We start from the raw sequence: 22417 nt of genomic DNA on the forward strand, positions 1-22417 counted from the left end.
AGGAAATTCACTACTTAAGTCAGTACTGAGCAGATGGGAGTTGTTGTCCGCAACATCTGGATGAAAAAAACAGGGCTGACTTCATGCCTTGGAGCAGCTCAGGAGAAACGGAAGAATTTGACCCACAATTCCCGAGGAATGGGCACAACCCAAGCACAGCCTTTTAATCCTGGAATGCCAAGCACAAACAAAGGGGCAGGCAATACCCTTCTCCCAAAACCAAACTCCCATGTTCCTGCTGCAGAGTGAGCAAGCAGCAAAGTCCGACACAGAGCCCCAAAATCATGCCCACGTGCCTGGTTCCTTTTGAGTTACAGTCTTTTTGCTTTGAAGGGTAGAAGAGCAAGAGGCTGGCTAGGAGCCAGACTGAAATCCCTTCGTAAAGCATCCATTAAGCCAAATCAAAACAATACATAGTTTGTGTGAGGGAGGATAAAGATCCATGTAGGCGTCTGCTGCAGCCCATCATGTCCGCTGGCAGACAGCCAGGAGTCTGACACGCTTTTTAACACGACAAGGTTTCCGTCGGGTAAAAAAGGTTGATCAGACTGAAAACAGCCACAGAAAGCTACAAACAGGGCCCTTTTTTCATCCGGAACTCACCAGAACTCAGTTCCAGCACTTCTCAGCTGGGCACCATCGCCATTCCAAGAGAACAAGGGAGGCTCATGGTGAGTCCCAGCACCTCTTTTTCTAGAAAAATAGCACTGGCTACAAACCACCACTAAAAAAGACACTTGTCAGGACTGAAAACAACGGAGAGAACTATTGGGTGGAGTGAGAAAGAGAAAAGGGTTTTTTAAAAATTAAACTTCCCTATGACAGCATTTCAAATCCATTTCAGCTTCTGATAATAAGGGCTAAGCAGTGTCCAATTAAATGATGGAAAACAACAGGAATCTTAAATTCATGAGGCTGGTATAAAAATCATAGGAGATTTTTATTAACAGCGTGGGGACTATGCTGTCTACAGAGCTTCACTCTGTGATCAAGAGCCTGTTTTAGGGTTCTCACCAGGAGTACAAAAGCCTTCCTTGCCCCTTCTCTCTTAAAAGACCTCCTCTGTGGCATTGGGAGAACTAAACTAACAAATAGGAACACAGGGATTTGCAGGTGCTGCCCCAGGCATGAAATGACTTGCCAAGGCCCCTGCTTGTGCCAGTGCTCTCCCGGGCACTCATTTGACAGTCATTTTTATGTAATGCATTTTTCACACATAGGCTGGCATAAGGATACCCTAAGTGAGCAGTGGCAAACCCAGGTATGCTGCTGTAAATCAGCCTTCTACAACCTGGTGTCCTCCAGAGATTCTGGACTACAACTTCCATCATCCCCAGGCAGCACTCCCCCCAGGTTGGGGAAGACTGTTGTATATGGTGGCAGCCTTGAGGCACTCAAGATCCAGTGGTGGAGGCGCTGCAGCTCAGTGGCCGTGCGCATGCATTGCATGCAGAAGTTTCTTCCAGGTTCAATTCCTGGCAGCCTCTCTAATTAAAAGGATTAGATACTAGGAGGTGATGGGAAAGACATGTCTTTTCCCACATCCTTGGAGAGCTCCTGCCACTCAAGAACCGGCAGTTTTGTGTTAGCTGGGCTCAGTGACCTCCTCCTTCAGGAGCAACATTAAGCCAGGGCATGCACAAGTAACACGTACAGTGGACCCTCCAGATACAAACTTAATTCGTCCCGATGGTCCGTACTTACCCTGAAAAATACGTATCCAGAGGCGCCACTTCTGCGCATGGCGCGATAGAGCGTTTCTACTCATGCGCGAAGCGTGCAGAGCTGCATTTGCAACCCAAAATTATGTTACCCAAAGGTAATGTAACCAGAGGTACCACTGTACTGTAACAGACTGGTTACCCTATCACCAATTGGATGACACCTTTAAGGTAGACAAAAAAATTGGCTTTGCGACAGAAACATTGGAATTAGAGAAAGGTCTGTTAAAAAATAAAGACAGGTGACTTTCCAAAATGTACAGGTCACTGCTAGATTGGGAAGTAAAAGAAGAGGAGGTAAAATAGTGGCTATGGTTCAGGGGGCAAAGGACTTCGGATATACTGTACTTTTTCGTGTACAGTGGTACCTCGGGTTAAGTACTTAATTCGTTCCGGAGGTCCATTCTGAACCTGAAACTGTTCTTAACCTGAAGCACCACTTTAGCTAATGGGGTCTCCTGCTGCCGCCGCACCGCCGGAGCACAATTTCTGTTCTCATGCTGAAGCAAAGTTCTTAACCTGAAGCACTATTTCTGGGTTAGCAGAGTCTGTAACCTGAAGCATATGTAACCCAAGGTACCACTGTATAAGACTATGGTTTTTTATTCAAAAATCATGTTCAAAATCAGGGGTCGTCTTATACATTGTGGGGCCATGGGATTGGTTGCTGCCGCGAGTTGGAGGTTGTTATTGGTGGCTGCTGCAAGAACTGTTGTCGATTGGCTATCGCTGCGGCAATTGGGTGGGCAATTTGCTCATTTTTTCGGCGATGGGAGTGGGCAATGCTCCCCAAAAAACCTGCACAACTTCAGGAATCTCCCCCCCCCCATTTTCTTAATTTTGAGTCCCCAAAAATAGGGGGCGTGTTGTACACGGAAAAGTACGGTAATATACAGATGGCGGAATGGGAAAACTTACGGAGAAATGAACAGAAATTTACAGCTTGCTTTACTTTAAAAAGAAAACTTTATGAAGATGCTGTGCAGATGGTACATCACCCCCAGCAAACTGGCAAAAATGCACAAAACCAACTCAAATTTATGCTGGAGGTGTAGAGAACTAGAGGGAACAATGTACCACATGTGGTGGGGTTGTAAAAAAATGAAGAGCTTTTGGGAACTTATATACAATGAATTTTAAAAAAAACTGTTCAAAATAACATTTACCAAAAAACCTGAAGCCTCTTAGGCATAGAAAAGAAGGGTTCTTTTGTACGCAACAACAGCAGCGAGGATGATGATTGCCAAGGGATAGAAAGGAGATAAAATCCCATCAAAAGAGGAGTGGCAAGTTAAACTGCTGGAATATATGGAACTAGTGAATATGATGGAAAAGATCAGGGATCAATCGACCCAAAAGTTTTTAAAGGAATGGGAGATTTATAGGCAATATTTAAAAAGAACATTGTCCCCACATTAAAACTTTAGAATGCTTTGAATAACTCTTGGAATTGTATAAGGTACTGTATAAAGAACACAAATAATATTTAATACAGGCTAAGTTTATTGAAAACAGAGGCAAGCAATAAGGAAACAAAGAACCCACACCAAGAAGGGCGGAAGTCGATGGCTGAAATATTTTTGTGTTTCACGTTGTATTGTTTTGTTTTGTTTTTATTTGTGAGTTATGTGTTGTGGTTTTGTGTGTGTGTGTGTGTGTGTGTGTGTGTGTTGTTTATAAACCAATAAAGATTGAATCTGAAAAAAACAAAAAACCATGTGTGTCTGCAGGGAGGGGCCCTTTGCTTATCCCCTCTTGCAAGCAGCAACACAAGCCAGGATTAAGCACTAACCAAGTTTCCCATTGCATGAGAACTTGGAAATGATAACTAATGGCTTAGAATCAAGGCATGATATGACGCCATGGTTAAAGCTTGGTTTCCCAACCCTGGTTTGCTTGGAAACTATTAACAATGGTTTCCAGGTTTGCACATAACAGGAAGTGCTGAACCCTGGCTTATTTTGCTGTTTGCACAATCATGGGGAATAAAAGAATACCAAAGGGGCTGCCCATACCACATACTGGCTTATTGAGCCAGGATCTCTGACTTAGCTTGATGTGTGAACCTTGCCAATCCAGTGGTACCTCGGGTTAAGTACTTAATTCGTTCCGGAGGTCCGTTCTTAACCTGAAACTGTTCTTAACCTGAAGCACCACTTTAGCTAATGGGGCCTCCTGCTGCTGCCATGCCGCTGGAGCCCGATTTCTGTTCTTATCCTGAAGCAAAGTTCTTAACCTGAAGCACTATTTCTGGGTTAGCGGAGTGTGTAACCTGAAGCGTATGTAACCTGAGGTACCACTGTATAAGGTAGCTTCCAATGTTCCAAAGAGGCTTTGATTTCCAGAAATGTTTGCACGATATAAAACTACCTTTGGTGCTAGTGTCATACCATAATGTCTGAAATAACTAAAATGAACTATTTCCAAATTGTTTGAAAAGCCAGCATTGGCTACTGTGGAATCACAAGGGCCCTAGATGTGTGATGAAAAAACCAAATTTACTTATCTTCCTACCTAGCGTGGCAGACATTGTCTTTGTCTAAGCAAGCTCACCCCCAAAGCAGAATAATCTCTGGCATGGATGTGGAGTCCAGCTGGTGGAATGCAGGACACGACTTATTGTCCTGCTGAAATGGGAGCTCTCTCTGGCCTCTTTGTGAGCAGCACAGAGTGCTAGCAAAGAGAGAGAGAGAGAGAGAGAGAGCAGCAGAAAAAGAAGAAGAAACAGCCCTAAATCTTCCTTTGATAGAGGGTCATATTAAGGCAGAGCCATGCAGGGGCTCTTCTGACCCAAAAGCAATCCACTCAGTCAAATAATGCCTCTGTCCCCCTCCCATTTAAGAAGAATGAATAGCCCCCTCCTCCGCGTCCCTTTCTCCCCTGACAAGCCCTCGACAGAAGAATGTGAATCTGGACACGGGAGAGAATCAATGGCCAGCTGCTCCTCTATGGAGGAGAAGAGGCACTGAAAAGCCTCAGTGGAGTTCACTGACCACTGGCCAGGGCAGGACAAAGGCCTGCCTGGCCCCTCCAAAGATCTGGCTTCAGGGTCCAAGAGGTCAGCCAAAAACTCTGTCAATAGCTCTCTCCTGCCAACAGAGACGTCTTCTGCTATTCTGGGGAGGCAGCCTTGGGATAGGGGTGGCCACAAGACTCACCCTGCAAAGCCAGGCTGCGTTCATTGGGTGAAGAGGAGCCCCATAAGCTAAGCAGCAGCAAGAAAGCAGCTTCTTGACTGGGCCGCAAGCTTTATGCTGATAGATCAGCCCACTAAGGACTCAGTTATTAAGTTTTATCCACAAGGTCACATTTTACCAGATCACTTTTCAATGGTGGGATTTTGGCACTCTGTCTAGCAAGGGGTAGGAGCTTTTTAATTGATCTAAGATAGTAGCTCTGAGGTCTTGATAGCATGCAAATGTATTTGCATTTTTAAAATAATTGTTTAAAAGCCAGGTGAGTACAGTCATACCTCGGGTTACAGATGCTTCAGGTTGTGTGTTTCGGGTTGCGCACCGCACCGAACCCGGAAGTACTGGAACGGGTTACTTCCGGGTTTCGCGCATGTACAGAAACGCTAAATTGCACTTTGCACATGCGCAGAAGCACTGAATCGTGACCCGTGCAGACGCAGCACTGCGGGGTTGCGAACGTGCCTCCCGCACAGATCACGTTCGCAACCCAAGCGTCCACTGTAATCCACTAGCAAAATATTCAATTGGTTGACTACATTAAATTGTTTGTACTGGAGGCTGGTTCACTGTGCTACTGCGATGTGTGTTCTGATTGCTATTTATAGTGAAATGGTTGTTACATTACTTTTTAATTTTTATGTCACCATTGAGGATTTGGCCTAAGGAGACTTAATACATAGAAAGAATAAATAACGAACAGACTGCTTTAATAAAAATACAAATGAAGTCACATGCCATTATTGACACACTTAAGAGTTAAATTCTATTAAAAGTTGCACATGCACCTAAGTTTTGTTGCGGACCGCTTCTGTTCAAGGTGCCCTTTTTCATTTTATGCTCTCCAACTTCGTTGGGATGCTTGAGGGTCCTCCAGTCTTAGAATTTCTAAGCCTTTTTTAAACTTCAGTGAACCTTGGGGTCCCCCCCCCCCCCAAGTCTGGAGATAGTCTGCAGATCTGGAGAGCCAATATTGCTCAGGCATACAAATAAATCTTGCAGATCATCATCATCCAAAACTAAGGCTATGTTCAGAGCAGAGAAGCAGGAAGGTCTGCTGTACACATAAGGACGCTGTGTGGCTGTGTCATACTCTGGCAAGGCCCAAACCTTAGCTGAGCCATGACATCTTCTTTCCTTTGGTTCTCAAATCAATGCATTTGACCACTGTCTGAGTTTTGCTTCCAGCTCAAGAAGCTCTGCTGGCCTGAGCTTCCCACACAGCTCTTGCCACTGGTCAGATTGGACTAAACAATGGTAGCTTAAGTGATTTTTCTGCACACTTAAAGCAAGGTGGGCTGTCATCCTGGCAGGCAGACTGGGAAGGAGAGGTCTTTAATTATCAACAATGACAATATTTGGTCTTCAGCAGGTAATGTAGTGAGCTCTTCCTGTGATAGCTCAGTTGGCCAACATGATACTCTTAATTTCACGGTTGTGGGTTTGAGCCCCATGTGGGGCAAAAGATTCCAGCATTGCAGGGGGCTGGACTGGATGACCCTTGTGATCCCTTCCAATTCTACCATTCTATGATTCTTCCAAGTAGCTGGATGCAACTCCTTGGGATTAGTAAATGGGGTGGATACAGCTGCCTGTAACACCTCTCTCCTGTCCCCTCTCCTGCTCAGCAGGAACAACAGAGACATTGAGAGAAAAAGCTTCCTGGGTGTAGGGTTGTTTGGTGCCACTAAGGCAAAGCAAAAAAAAATCTCTCTTAACTGTAAATGTTTCAAAATATGGATCACCTTGCTAAGCCCACAAAAGTCCACATAAAAGTACTACATTGACGTAAAAGTCCATGCAGCCCATTCCCACAGACCAGACTCCATTCCTGGTGCAACCAGAAATGTTTGGATTCTTTTCCTGCTAATGTTTAGCTAAATGCAACACCAGGACTTCTGTAGCAGGCAGTGCATCCCTGCTAGTGCTTGGCTTCAGGATGTTGACACCTTCAGTTTCCTGCTGCTTTACCCAATGCATAAATGCAATTTTATGTGTTCCTTCTGTACTGCTGTTTTTGAACACAGGAATCTGCCTTATACCAGGCAAGGCCATTGCTCCATCTAGTTCAGCACTGGTCCATCTCTGACTGTTGTTTTGGATGCAACAAAACAATACAGACCCAGGAAAAAGCTGGAAACTTTTTTCTTAAATGGCCACATTGTGAACCACAATCACAATTCTTACTTTCCTTTCCTAAAATCTCTGATGGCCTCAACCATGTTGTGAAACCAGTTCAGCCCAGACTGCTCTTTGCAGTAAATGCTGCAAAACCAAAATAGCTTGCAGGAGAACAGCAGTTGATTTTTAATTCCCTTTCATTTTTCAAAGTTCACTTTCCAATTACACACTAAAAACAGATAACCGCAAGAAACAATGATTATAAAATATTTTCCAATTTGCATTTGAAATACAAGACTGAAAAGGAAAGCCACTTCTTTGACGAGTGGAATAGATTTGTCTGAATCACAATATGACTCTTAAAACACATGCTACAAGCCATTATCCATTTTAAATTAAGAGAGAGGTGGGTTAAGGAGGGTCTTGCAGAGGGTCTGTGTGTCTTATCCTGCATTATTTCTCTAATGGAATGGATGTAATAATCACCACATATTTGACTCCAGTATTTTTGACATTGCTACGTCTACAGGCTAACTTTTGCCAAATAAATAAATATTGCAGTTTAATATGTTACCCTATTTGAGGTGCAACTATTAAGCTGTGTCCAAGTTTTCTGAACATTCATGCTGACAATGATATTAGAAAACTATGGCTTTAACAATCAAGAGTTTGGGAATTTTATAGAAGAGAATGTTTGTTTTAAGGTACAGGCCACTGATGTAAAAGCCAGTGATTTACTATCTGAAAGCCTGTGCATATGTGTTTTTCCACAGTGAAAGAAAGTTATGACCTTTGACATGTGTCTGCAGTGCCGGAGAAGCTGCCTGCAGATACGTGTAAGGGAAGAAGCAGAAATCAATAAATTCATTTAATCCAGTGAACTATTATGCAGGGGCACACAATATATTATAAGGGGCCCGATGTGCTTCCATTGTTTCAACAGACTGCATATCGCGTCTATGGATTTTCTTGGTTATTCAGCTGCCTTCTTCCCCTGTCTTTTTACTCCGGGGCGGTTGCCTTGGCTCTGCTTATTTTACACAGCTGCCTGTTTATGTTTTAACAATTTCTGCTGTGACCTGAGAAGAGGTTCGTCTATGAAGCTAATCCAGCTAGGACCATGGGGACCCTGCCACCCAGCTGTGTAACCAAGCAAGCTCCAGTGAAATGGATCTTAGTGAGTGTAAGGTTTACACATCCGCAAGAATCAAAACCAAGAAGGCAGGATGGGGCCATTTCTTTCACCCAGCCCAGAGTCTACAGTACTGCACGTACAGGGGACAATCCTCTGGGACTTTCCATGGGGTTCTGCAGAAGAACATCTCAGAGGATCAGGTACAAGGTAATTCCAAACACTCCAGCCAATGTTGTAGCCAACCTGCTGCAATTTCTTTCTGTCTGGTACCATGCTCACATCAAAGTTGGTGCCAGGTGAGTCTCCCTGGGGACAGCATTACTGGGGAAGTGCGGTCGTTGCTGAAAAGGCAATTTCTCCTTTTGCATGCAGAAGAGACCAGTTCAAAGGCTCTCAGGTAGCACAGCAGGTGATGGGCAAAGGCCCTTCTCTGCTCAAGGCTGCCCTGAAGAGCTTGTTAAAATATAAAGGAAAGAACAATATGAACCAGTTGCCTGAACTGCAATATCACTGCTTCTTGCATGTGGAAGTAGTTTTTCCAGCAATGCAGTGAAACTAAACTTTGTATTTTCTCTTGGCCTGGACCATCTAAATATGAGCACTTCACAAGTTCCAAGCTATATAATGAGGCTAATAACAGTTATGTTTGTCTATCTCTGTTGGCTGTTAGGCTGTTTAACGGAAATGAAGGTTCCCAAGGCTGCTGGTGTACTCATTTATTTAAAAGACAGACAGATGACACCCCTGTAATTTGGGACATACATTGTACAAAGTTTTGTCTCCTCCTCAGGCAAATTGACCAAGCCCTACCACATCTCCCAACAAAAATTTCCAGTTCCCATCAATTTACTGGATGTCAAAGACAAGTTTAATCATAAGTGATGGATATCTGGCAGGGCCAACGGCAGCTCAATGCATTCTATTTACAAAGAGCATGCGTAACGCACAACTTAGCCTAAGGCACACATTACAGTTATTAAGGAACTTCTGAGCCCTCTAACAGGGCCTAGAGCCACAATTAGCAGCCTCAGTCTACACATGCACCAGACCAAGAGGGAAGCAAGGCAGTCGGATCCTGAGGTAGTTAACTAGATGGTGCTACCACAGGCTGTAGGTGCTAGAGGCAACTTCATAGACTGACTTCAGGGGGGAAAGGAAACTTTCCCCCAAGTGAGGGGATTGGTGAAAAGGAAGTTGGAGAGCCAGTGATGGAACAATTAGAATGTTGGACTACGACCTGGGAGACCCGGGTTCAAATCTCCACTCAGCCATGAAGCTCACTAGGTGACTCTTGGGACAGTCACTGCCTCTCAGCCCAACCCACCTCACAGTGTCATGGAGATTAAATGAGGAGAAGGAGAACCATCTACGCCACCTTGAGCTCCTTGGAGAAAAATGTGGGAAATACAGTGGTACCTCTGGTTACGCACTTAATTCATTCCAGAGGTCTGTACTTAACCTGAAACTGTTCTTAACCTCAAGCACCACTTTAGCTAATGGGGCCTCCTGCTGCCGCCGCACCACCGGAACCCGATTTCTGTTCTCATCCTGAAACAAAGTTCTTAACCCGAGGTAATATTTCTGGGTTAGCAGAGTCTGTAACCTGAAGCATATGTAACCCAAGGTACCACTGTAATTGCAACAAATAAATAAGAGGAAAAGCCAAGAGGCTCAGGTCTCTCCAAAATGCTTGGGAGTTGTTTAAAGCCACAGTACAAGAAGCTGAGCTAGAATGTATACAGGGATGCCTATGTGGTTAATGAAAGGAGCCTAAACTTACTCAGTCAGCAAACATGGAGACAGTGCTGGTGAGGAGACACTCCGCCATGTGCTCCCTTGACCCCTGCCACTCCTGGCTTATTAAATCTAGCAGAGGGTATTTCACAGAGTATTGGGATCCATGGATGACACAAGTTATTGAGAGTAGCCAGGGGGGACTGCTTTTTGGCCCCCTGGCAGTTACTTTACAGTGTGCCGCAGGGCACGATCTTATATCCAATGTGATTTAATATCTTTATGACGCCACTGGAAATGGTCATTAGGAATTTGGGGGCAAGGTTTCATTCGTATGCTGATAACACTTTGCTCTATTTTTCCATAACATCCGGATCAGGGAAATTGGTATGTACAACACTCCCATCCTTTTCCTTCTCTTGCTGTGAAATTGCTAAGTTTTTCATTTGTTATGAAACAGACCCACAAGTGACTCAGCAACAGCCATTCCATCAGGCTGCCTTGATCATTAGAAGAACTATAATTTTATGGACTAGTCACTGAGCTTGCTTTTTCCTCCTCCCTTCCCACCCCTTTTTCCTTGTGTGTGGAATCTTTTAGAATGTCAGCAGGCACAGTCATAACGACTGACTTTGGAAACCCTCTCTGGGAGCCTTTTCTGCTTCATCCATTTGGTCTGTCGGCTTCTGATCCGTTAATAATTTTCGCCACCACTTTTTCAAAAGCTGCTGACTAGAGAAAACACGTTTTTTCTTTCAGTGAGGCCCAGCGTTCTCTGGCTTCTAAACAAGAAAAAGCACACGGGCTGCAAAATGTGCCTTGGGGCCACACGGACCTTGGAGATTGGAGGCTGCCCTTGCCTGCCCTCCAGAGCCAGCCTGTGTAGAAGGAAGGCCTTAGATGCCAAATCAAAACAAAGGCTGGATCCCAGTCTCCACGTCCTCCTTGCGCAGGCCCCAAATCAGGTCAGGGAGGGCTGCCCACAATGGCCACTGCAGCAGCAACAGCAGCATCCAGATGTCACTTCATTCATCTTGCCTGGGCCATTGTTTATGCCATAAACACACACACGCAAATAGTGGGCAATAGGAAAACCATCCACGAATAAAACAAAAGCAATCCTTACTTAGTTATTTTATTTATTCTCACAAAACACAATGTAGGAGTTTGGCCCTTTAAAAAAGGCCTTCGGTGCCATTTGCTCTTCAAAAGCCAGGATGCAAAAGCAGGAGCAATTTATCATGGTAAAAGACCAAACTTCACAAGAATTGCTTGCTATTTTTTAAACACACACACACACAAGGGAGGACACCAAATCACCTAATTAGATTGGAGGGTAGAAGACAGCCTTCTTTTCCCCAAAGCTCTCTAATCGTTTAACCAAATACTAGTCTTTTGTATTCCCAGCTGTTTCAGTGTCAGCCCAGCCTCTGTCCTCTATCAGTTCTGCTTATTTCCTTCCTTCAATTAGGCTTTCAGAAAATCTAGGAACAAGGAGCAAGAAAAAGAAGCTTGGGGTTTATCTAGCCTGTTAAAAACTCCAGGTACATGATGGTGTGCTCAGCATATAGTAAACTTTCGTTTCTTCCCAGAACATCCACACCCTGCCTTATTTAGCATCTGCTTAAACTTTAAGCAGGGCAGCAACTTCAGTTGAGCAGTCAACAATGGTGGAGCTGTGTTGACTAGTTTTCACTTAGGTGGTGATTGCCGGTTATAAAGACGGGAGGTAATCAATCCCAGTTTAACAGCTGGGCCTACTGAGGGAGGGGGCAAAAAGAAAACAAGGCCAAACTGAGAGATACACCCAAACTCTTCCGAAAGGTTCGGCAGCAGCATTTGGGACAGGATTCTCTCCCCACCCCCCACCACACCTCCACACACAAGACACTTCAGAAATGGCTGCGCTTCTTATACGAAATTCTGTCTTTGGAGATGCCCCTGTATCCTTCCTTTATCATATGTTCTGCACCCAGCTAAAGGGCCCATGACAAAAGGGGTCTGTGCTGAAGGCCCTTTGGACAACTGCTGTGAGAGAACAAAAGTGGTCAGAGCAGAGCACAGCACCGGCTCGGCTATTAAAATATAAGGCTTGCAGCTCAGCTCCGTCAGCACATGGGGGAGCCCCTACATACAGAGGTGACCCAGAAAGAAGATGGACAGAAGCAGGAAGCACCCCCAAGTTTTTCAGAATACTGTAATGTCAGTCCCCACCAATTACAGTTGTAGTCTGAACAACCTCTCCTGTGTGCCATTGCTAAAATGTACTTTGATATTCTTGTCATATTGAAATTGCTGCCTTGAAATTGCAAAAGCTTCACAAATACCTTTTTTTATTTTAAAGAAAAGATTAGCACTGTGATGCAGAGAACACTTACACGTAAGCAAGCCCCACCCAAATCATCAAGCTCATTGCAAGCGAGCCTGGTTAGAATTAGACTCCATGTTAGTCATCGAACAACCTGCCTTACAAAATATACACAATTCCATTAGTCTCTTAAGAGTGAAACCCTATACATGTCTACTCAGAGGTAAGTCCCACTGAACTCATTGGAATTCAGCCATCAATGCACATAGGAACCTTAATCAGATGAAGATACTGTATATCCCATCCGGGGACTGCCACAGAAACCGTGGTGCTTCCTTAACCAGGGTTAAGAGAGCAAGAGGGGGCCATGAGCTGGGACACCCACCAACATCTCAAATACACTTAAGCGCTACAGCAGCAGCACTAATATTAGCTAAGGTGAAACTAACCAGGGGTTTGCTTTAAAAGAGAAGCTACAGCAGCTCCAAACTCCTTCATGCTAACTGCAGCTTACCATCTAGTCCAGGAGTTTCCAGTGGGGACAACCTCTCAGCGCCAGCCAAGGCCCCTTCACCAATTGTTGCTTTTTAAATTGTGATGGGTTGTGGGGGGGTTAAGGTTTCTTGAGGGGCATTGCTTTTTTGCCTATGCTTTATTTGTTCTGAGTGTGGGTGTTCTGCCTCTTTTAGGGGGCAGGTTCTTCGCATCAGAGGTCATTCCTGTGGTGCCTGCCACAGTTTCTTAGATTTCTAAATGTAACCCCCAGGCTCAAAAAGCTGGGGGCCCCAAATCTAGCCTGATGAAGCATTCTGAAGTACTCTAAGACTGGCACCCTATTTTGTGACATTTTGGTTGGCCTAGTAAAGGTACAGTGGAACCTCTGTTTGCGAACGTGATTCGTGCAGGAGACACGTTCGCAACCCACAGCGTTCGCAACCCACAGCGCTGCGTCTGCGCATGCATGTGACACGATTTGCTGCTTCATGCGCAAAGTACAATTTAGTGCTTCTGTGCATGCGCGAGCGCTGGAACCTGGAAGTAACCCATTCCGGTACTTCCAGGTTTCGGCGCATCTGTAACCTGAAAACGCGTAACCCGAAGTGTCTGTAACTCGAGGTACCACTGTATTGCCCTAACAGGGATTGTGGAATTTTTCTTATGTGGGCTTGTGTATAGACACTCATCCAGTCAAACTGTCTGCAGGCAACCAGGAACATAAACTTTTATAATGGAAAAGCAGATTTCTTTTCCCCCTGCGGCCACTGCATGTGGCCCTTCATTACCCATGTGTTCTGCTGCTGGGGAACTCTCTTAGTTCTCACCCCACCCCAATCCAAAAAAGGTTTCTGCTGCCCCCACTTGCTCAGCTTTGCATCATTTGGTATGACCTCCTTAACATGTCTCATGCTGCTATTCGCAGCTTTAAATCCTGAAAATGGGTTTTATAGTTTGCACTAGAAAACGAAAACTCCAAAATGCAGAGTTAGGAAATGCCCTTTTAGTACCAACCAAAGCATCAGAAAAGCTTGGCTTTTCAAGCTCTCCAGAACTCTTCATCAGGCAACATGTTAACACAAAGTGAGGCAATGAAATCAGAGGCAAGGGGGGGACAGAAAAGTACCAAAAAATAGGCTGGATGTAGTACTGTACTCTGTGATGTTTTGGTTGGTCCCAATGAAGGTTTTCAGCAGTGGATTTTAAATTTCCCGCATTACGGACCAACTTTTGCTTTTTAATAAAATTAAAATTTTTGACACTCCTCTCTCACACACAAGAGCTAAATATCACCCCCCCAAAAACCCTACTTGATTTGAAAACAGAGGGAATGCTTCCAGTGACTGCAGGCCCATCAATATACTAGGTAGGCTTTTAACTATAAACAGGAAGCAAACGTTTGTATTCCTAGGGAGGGAGGGGCGCTACCTTAAGCCCCTGGAGAGGCAAGAAAGCAGATGTGAAAGAAGCAAAAGTCCATCACCTCATTGTCTGAAGCAGCAGACAATCAGCGAGGCTCTAACTTCCCTTCCACTCAACTGGCAGCCACCCACCTTTGTTCAAAGGAATCTTCTACAGAAAAGCAAAACATAAACAAACAAACCCTGCAAACTGCTTTTGTGCTGACACAATCAATTAGAAGATCTGGAGTGATTTTAAGTCAGTATCCTCTGATACCCATCTATGCCCTGCAATGCAGAAATCAATAATATGCCAGCTATGTCACCGTCTCCTTTGATCTTAAAAAAGAAGATAAGAAGCTCTCTCTCTCTTAAAAAAACAACACACCACACTTCCATCCATCCACCCTTAACATCCATCTCCTTCAGTCAGACGAAGGGTTTCCAATCTGCGCTAGAGTGCTTTACTTTAGTATCTTCCAGTGCATCTCTGTTATCCAAAGGCTAATTGTATTTAAAAAGTAAATAATTTCAGGGGGACTCATCCAACCAACCTTATCAAGCTTTTGTTCCAGTTTTAACTGTACAGGGCTTAAGCATTAGGTTCCAATGCCCCAACACCGCCACCACCCCCATCCTTGTTGAAAAGACCTCAATGCTCAAATACTCTAGCAACTTTGAATCCTGTTAGTCAAAGAGGTGCTGCTAGCCTGAACTTCCAATAAGCTGTTTAATCTTCAGATATTAGCATTTTACCCCCACATGGTGCCTCACAAAGAAACTGTGAAGGAGGAAGGCATCTTCCTTCATGCTCCCCCCCCACCGCCCCCCATTACCCTGTTGCATTAGGAGCAACAGCAGGCACCTTCCCAAAATGCAATATTTTTTAACCTAACCGATATGGTGAAGGGCAGAAAGGGATGCTGGAAGGAAAGAAAATAAAGACTAGAAGCAAGTCAAAATTCTTTTGTGCTTGGATGAACAACAGGAAAGCAAAAGCGGGGGGGGGGGGCTGGAAAGGGATCCTGGCCCATCCCTGCAAACTTGTTCTGATGGGCTCTTGAGATAAGGCTGCGGAGGGGCAGCGGAGGGGAGGCCAGGACGCATTGGGAACTCTGCATTCCTCAAGAACAATTCATGGCAATCACTAACTTTGCAGAGGAGCTTACATGAAAGCTTTGGCCAGTGAATGAGGGTCATCTGCTCTTTATCACAAGGGTAAACCTCATCCTGGCCAGTTTCTAACCTTTTAACCCTGTGAATTCTTAATTTGCACATGAATAATGGAATGGCTGCCTAGAGTGCAACCCTCAGCTTCCCCTCCCTAACTTTAGATCCAAGCTCCCCATGTGCTCAAATCTCAAACTCTGGAGCAGATTAAAGTTTCAGATTTCCAAATGCAGCACCCAGGAATACACTTCTGAAACCAAAGATAAACCAAGGTGGTGAGAGATTTGAGCAAGCAAAAGGGAGAGAACAGACTTGCACCCTGCTGCTTGCGGGGTGGGGGTGGGGGTCTGGAGCAGCCGCCTTTTGCTTTTCACCCTTTGCAAAGGAAGAAAGAGAAGAAAGGGAAGCCCAGCCTCCACCTGCTTAGTATGTATAGTTTCAGCTTTGCCATGGCCACAAAGAAAGTCATTTTGTTCTTCAGAGCTGTAAAGCCATCATGAGCCCAGCTAAAACTATTTCCTTTGACTACAAAATGCTGGAAATTCATTCACATCTTCTGAAATTCTGAGAAACAGGAAAGGAGGCTTCCTTTATTTCTAATGCATTTGGGGTTTGAAAAGTAGAGTTTGACCCCTTATCACATTTAGACTGCAATCCTATACACATTTATATAGGACAAATAAATAGGTATAGGATCATGCTGTAAGGGAGTCATAAACTTTGGATATATTTTAAACTTTCCAATTCCATATAAACACAGGAAAAACACTTGATTCAAGAAAGTGGGGGGGGGGGGATCACCATAATGTATATTGTTCCGTAACTCTATTGTCTACCAAGCCTGACCATTGTCCGAATTATTTTAATTATATTCATGGTGACCCAAACACCATCTTGTGAGACAATGTGATGAGAGAATGGAGCTATACCTTTCAATATCCAAACACATGGATCAGAATTTAGATGGTTGGGTCACCCTACTTGATCCAAAATGAAAGCAGCAAAACTTTGGGAGGAGCTTGCTAACTTCTGGGGCCATGGTAGTCACAGACTGCCCAGTTGTCTGTCTTCTATTGTGGGAAATGTTTTCATAGGCAAGACTAGGCTTCATGAAATGCATCAGAAAGGATGGAGGTGTGAACTCTCTAGGAGCTCATCTACCACCTTTTCTGAAAATCAAGAACAAGGTGCTCTGGGATCCCCCACCACTTACACGGCATGTTTCTACATAGGTTTGACACCACCATTTCTTCAAATGTGTCCTGCCTGCCTCCAGTGTCATCAGAGGCTTCCCCAGGAAGCTGGGAGACTGTTATTTTAGAAATCTCACAGCAATAATTATTTTGCCTTTAGGACTTTCTTCCACACACAGGCAAAGACCACCCAAGCCAAGATTCGGCAGACATGGATTCCAATCCCCAACCATCAGGAGATTAAAAGCACAAATGAGCCAGGAGCAAAAGGGACATCTTCGAGAATCTGTAGATATACAGGTTGAACCACCAACTCAGAAAGTAGCAGGTGACTGACTCTCCACTTATTTGAAACCTGAGAACTTAGGCACAGGATACTTCATTTATAAGGTAGGCTTTCCCCAACTCTGGCACCAAAAGCCAAGCCAAGCAGGAAGTTCCTCAAATCCATGGTTGCAAAGAGGAATTAGCTGGTAGAGGTCACTCTTTGCCCCACTGAGTTGGCAAAGCTGGGAAGCAGCAGGCAGCCACAGGCCTCCAGGAAGTTCCAAAGCGCTCTGGGAGGAAGCCTTGCAAAACAAGATGAACAGTTCCCACAAGGGCAAATCCCGTGGTGGAGCACCAAGTGCTTTGCTTGGGATATAAAAGCAAGCGAGGGTAACGCTGGCAGTATTACCATATACCTCACTCACCTGTCCCAGAAGTTCACATGCAGCCATGTCTCAGCTTCCCTCTTGCATACTTATGCCACCACCCAGATAACTGTTTAAATGTGTGGCATAATGGTTAGTGTTGGACTATGGCCTAGGAGACCAGGGTATGAATCCCCACTCAGCCATGGAGCTCACTACTGGGTGACCATGGGCCACTGACCATCTCTTAGCCTAACCTACCTCACAGGGTGGTTGTGAGGATGGAATGGGTAGGGGGATAACCAGGTGCACTACCTTGAGCTCCTTGGAAGTCAAAGGTGGTATAGAAATGTAATAGACAGACAGACAAACAAATTTGACTTTTAAGCTTGCACTCTTGCTTGGAAGAAAAATTAGACATGTTTTGGGTCAGCCTGTAAGAAAAATGATCCTGAATAAGCTTGCTCACAAGGAACAAAACTGAGACAAAAACCCAGACTCAAAGTCTGGGAGGCCATTTCCATCCCACAGAAGATTGAACATAAGAGTAAGTGAGGCTGGGAGAAAAGGAATATATTCAAGGGAAACTATGCTTCTGCTGTGCAAGTTTTTTTGGCCACAGCCCAGTAGCAACTCCACCCCTGCTAGTCAAGACAGTGGATGAGCTCCTTGCAAGAGCCACTGTACTGGCTGAGGGCGGGAGGGTTTTTGTGTGATAAGCAAAGCCCATGCAGGAACACCCTGATGTGGTCTTGAAGAGTTTTTACTTTTCAAAGTAAGTGGCAGTCACTTTCCAGTCATCACATTTGGCCAACAAGATGCCACTGCACAGCCATTTAAGATCTAGGTGTGGTCTGCAGGCACATGATGCACAACTTATGCTGAAATTAAGCAGTTCTGGGTTTGGTTAGTCAGTGCTTAGATAAGACACAACCTGGTACTCTCCACAGACACACACATGTATGCTGCCTTAAATTCCGAGATGCAAGAAAAGCAGAATCTAAACATAGCAACTACAAGTAAAGTAATGGCTTTCACACCACCACATGCAGAATTGAGAAGCTGGCTCATTCCTTACACAGAAGTGGTTAAATATTTCACTCCTTCCTCCTTTCCCCACTTCTGTGGCAGCATATGGAGTGGCCTTTTGTGATCTCCAGACACTATGTAAGTAATTAGTCTCTAAACCAACTCTCAACATCAGGCATCAACATCTAAGTTCTCATTGGGACCCAACAGTGACTCCTGTGGGACAAAACACACTTTTAAGGTCTTGCAGCACCTTAAGATTAACTAATATATATATTGTGTCATAAACTTCCCTAGACTAGAGTCTACTTCATCAGGTGCGTAAAGCGCCGTGAGGGTTTTTTTCTGCATCTCCAGCAAAGAGTTCCCAAACTGTATCCTCTGGACTGCCATTGACCCACAAGTTTCATTCAGGTGGCAATTGGAACATCCATCATATAAAATATTCATAATGATGTTTAATTGTATTTTATTGCTTCTTTTATTTCCCAAGTGTGTTTTACTGTTATCACAATCTAAATTATATAGGGTTACAATTGCTACAACAGGCAGAAAAACCTGTGGCCGGCCAAAGATGCTCAGCAATTTTCAAATGGGCCAGAGTGGGAAAAACTTGAGCAGCACTCATCTACAGATGAGCACAGCCACAGCAGTTGCTGAAACCTTCCAACAGCTTGACCTCATACCCAAAGGTGCACTCCTCCCTTGTCTCTTGGGACAGAGGGATGCCAGCTATACACAGTACATCAGGTATAGACAAACTCAGCCCTCCAGATGTTTTGAGACTACAATTCCCATCATCCCTGACCACTGGTCCTATTAGCTAGGGATGATGGGAGTTGTAGTCTCAAAGCATCTGGAGGGCTGAGTTTGCCTATACCTGCAGTACATACTCATCTACAGATGAACACAGCAGCCACTCCCCCAAATTTAGATGTACAGAATGAAAATGCATCAGCCCATGCTAGAAGAGTATTCATTGTTTTTGCTGCTGCAGACCAACACAGGGCTGAGTACCCTTCTATCCAGTTGAGGAACAGCAGTGGCACACTTACGGAGGACCAATAGCCGATCCTCCTTTACAGGAAGTGCTGCCCTATAGCTAGCCAGATCACTTTGCCATCTAGCTGTCTGTCTACGCTAACTTGCAGTGGGGCTCTCCCAGGTTGCAGGCAGGAGACAGTTCCCAGCCCTGCCTGGAGAAGCCATTGGGGATTGAAGTTGGGGCCTTCAGTATGCAAGGCAGATGCTGCACCAATGAGTTTCAGCCCTTCAAAGCAAGATGGCAGCAGGTGTGGATTCCCAACTCTGATACCAGCAGATTAACAACAACAAAACAGAGCTTCAATGTGCTTAAAGGCAAGCATCTCACAAATATTTAGGTCCCTGAGAGTCAGCCTTCCTTAACCTGTTGTAGTCCAACAGCAGCAGGAGAGCAACCGCCATGATTTCATGCAGCCACACTGACTGAGGCTGATGGGAGCTAAAACCCCAAAGAGCTGGAGGGTGCCAAGCTGGGGAAGGGCTGTTGTAAGTTCATGTATTCACTATGTTTTGAAATATAGTTTGCAGCAATAGTTCACTCACTCAGAAATCTCCCTTTAGGAAGATGCCAGGTGTACTATTTGGAGTAGCCCAGACAAAGTCAACCTCTATGTAGCAGAGGTTAAAAGAGGCTTCACAAACACATGCATTTACAAACTGGACCATGAAGTCATTTAAAATTCCCATAAGGTTTAAAATTGTACTGGAAGAATGATAGCAATGCATTTTATCGCGCACACACGGGCTAATGTTGTCACTCTGTTCCTGAACAGGTTTACAAAGGAAGGAAATGATCAACAGCGAAGAACAACTGTGATGACTTACTGGCTAATGTAAGGTGGGCCTTATGGCTGAGGATAGCACCGTATTTGTTGAGAGCCAAGCACTGATAGTGTCCTTCGTCCAGCGTCTCCCCACGTTTGCTCTCCACTTCGCTGATGTACAAAGAGCCATTAGACAAAGTGTAGATCCGTTCATTTTCAGCCACCTTCACCCCGTTTTTGAGCCACGTGATGGTGATGGGGACTTCGCCTCGTGCCTGGCAGTCCAGAACCACAGCCTCCTTCCTAGCAACAGTTACGTCCTGCGGCTCTTTCGCAAAAAACAGTTCACTAAAGCACCATATTCCTGAGAGAAGGAGAAAGAGGGAAAGGAAAGAGAAAGAAAGTAGTTTCTTTTCTGTGTAGGGTCAAACACATGCTAACTGCTGTGTAACTGGTTTAAAGTGCTGGAGGCCTGAAATATTTTAATAACACTCCACACATGAAAACATTATATATCAATATAGTGTTTGCTGGGTGCATTGCTAAAGGTTACATTTTTAAAACTGTACTTGTTTAAAAGCTGAAAGAGAGCTTTTTCTCCTTGTTGATTGGAAGTGTGTGTGGGGGGGTTGTTTTATTTTTGGTCAAATTGATTAACAGATTAATTGAACAAACACTGCAGCCCAACCGAACAGATGGCGACCAGATCAAAGGAGAGGGAAAGGAGCTAACACGTGGATAACTTTATTTAAAGGTCCTTTGGGAAGAAAGTTCTGTCTCCCCGCCCCGGAAAAATTTAGAGCCCCAGCACTATCGATGCCCGTTGGGGCTTCACGGTCCCAGCCTGGGTGGCCAAGGGGAGCAAACGGGCATGCTGCCCCCCAGGAGGACCAGTCGGGGGGCACACACCGCCTCGCCCGCGGAGCACCCCGAAAAGCTCCCTGCCTGGCCGGCTTGGCTGGGGCTGATGGGGAGAAGCGCAGGGGAGCAGGACCCGGAGGGGCGGGAGGCGTCCCGTGCGGCTTCCCTTCCTTTGGCCGGGGAAATGGCCCCTCGCCTCCCTTTCCGAGCTGGGGGGGGGGGTGCCGGGCTCCTAAGACGTCCCTGTGTGGACGCCTCTCCCCCCAACGCGGGAATGAAGGAACACCCCCCCCCTCCGGCAAGGGAATAGGCGCTGCTGCGAGCGGGGTCTTCGAGCCTCGCCGCCGGGCCCCTTCCAGGCCACAAGCCGGTCGCTAATTTTACAAGCTCGTCAAAAAAAAAGATCCCGCGCGGGGCGCCTCGTAAAAGGCTCTTTTTACAAGAGCTCGTTAGCCCGGCCAGCGCTGGACTGGCGGGGGGGGGGAGGGAGCCCTGAGCGGCCGGGACGCGGCGAGGCGAGCGAGCGAGACTCCCCCCCCCCAAAAAAGAAGGGGAAGGCGCCGCTCCGGGGAAGAGCTCCGAGGGACGGAGACGCGCCGTCTGGGCAGCCGTCGGGCTCTGGGCAGAGGATGCCGCGGCTCCGGAGGTGGGAAGGGGAAGCGCCGAGCCGGAGGAGAGGAGGGGCCGGGCGGGCGGCCGCCTCCGCCTCTTCTGGGCCGGCTGCCAGGAGGAGGACCGGCCGAGCCAGCGAGCGAGCACAGCGGCCGGCCGGCCAGTTAGTCCGGGGGATGCGCGGCGGCGGCGCCCGGGCTCCGGCTCACCTGGGAGGGCGAGGAGGCCGAGGAAGGCGGCGAGGAGCGGGTTCCGTCGGGGCGCCATTTAGCCTCTCTGGGGCATCGCCCTCCTCCGGCCAGCAGCGCGTCCGTCCGTCCAGAGGGCCGAATGGCTTCTCTCTGCCTGGCCGGCCAGCGCGCCCGCCCGCCGGGGGACTCTTTCTTCTCCCCCCCTCCCCGCTTGGGGCTGCGCAGGGACACAGTGTGGAAGGAGGCACCGAAGGGAGGAGGGGGCTGCGGCCGCGGCCAGGGTCCGGCAGGAGGCGGGGGCGCGGGGGCTCCCCGGCCCTACTTTCGGGGCCTCGCCATTGGCCTTTGGCTGGAGCCGGCCCTCCGCCCCCTCCCCGCGCAGGCACCTGAGGTCAGCCTCGCCGAGCGCCCGCCGGAGGGGAGGAGGGGGCGCTGGAGCCGGCGCGGGGAGGAGGCTGCTGGCGGGCTCTCCCGGGGGATCCCCTGGCTGCCTCGGCCCCGGCGCGGGGTGGGGAGGACGGGGGCCCGGATGCGCGCCCTCTCGAACGGGCTCCTCCTGGTTCTGTGCCGCGCTGCCCGGCCCGACGGGGCGGCCGAGAAGAGCCTCCAGCGCCAGGAGCAGCTGGGCGGAGGAGGGGCTTCCCGCCTCGCAGCCCGTGCAATAGGGACACAAGATCCGCCCCCCCCCCCCCGCTGCAAGCTGAGCGCAGGGAGCGGACCTTTCTCTCCCGAGGCTGCGACCCCCCGACGTCTCGCTCGCTGCGCTGCTCCTGCCCATAGTGGACCGTCAAAAGCGGGGGGCTGCTGAGGAACCCC

At 46.8% G+C, this 22417-nt stretch overlaps 1 protein-coding gene across 2 annotated transcripts in view; it reads right to left on the minus strand.

Annotated features, from left to right (window-relative positions):
* Positions 1-21789, minus strand: part of PRTG (protogenin) — an 81862-nt gene extending 60073 nt beyond the window's left edge. Inside the window, exons 1-2 of one of the 2 annotated variants that reach the window (XM_080981456.1) lie at positions 21620-21789; positions 19999-20301 (exon numbers count right to left, since the gene is read on the minus strand). In XM_080981456.1, the coding sequence (XP_080837582.1) occupies positions 19999-20301; positions 21620-21677 (361 nt within the window). In that variant the 5' untranslated portion in view covers positions 21678-21789. The remainder of the gene's footprint in view (positions 1-19998; positions 20302-21619) is intronic. The other variant, XM_080981457.1, reaches the window with a different exon arrangement.
* Positions 21790-22417: the final 628 nt, after the last annotated feature.

Source organism: Podarcis pityusensis, assembly GCF_964106645.2.
Source record: "Podarcis pityusensis genome assembly, chromosome: 14".
NCBI classification, from domain to species: Eukaryota; Metazoa; Chordata; class Lepidosauria; order Squamata; family Lacertidae; genus Podarcis; species Podarcis pityusensis.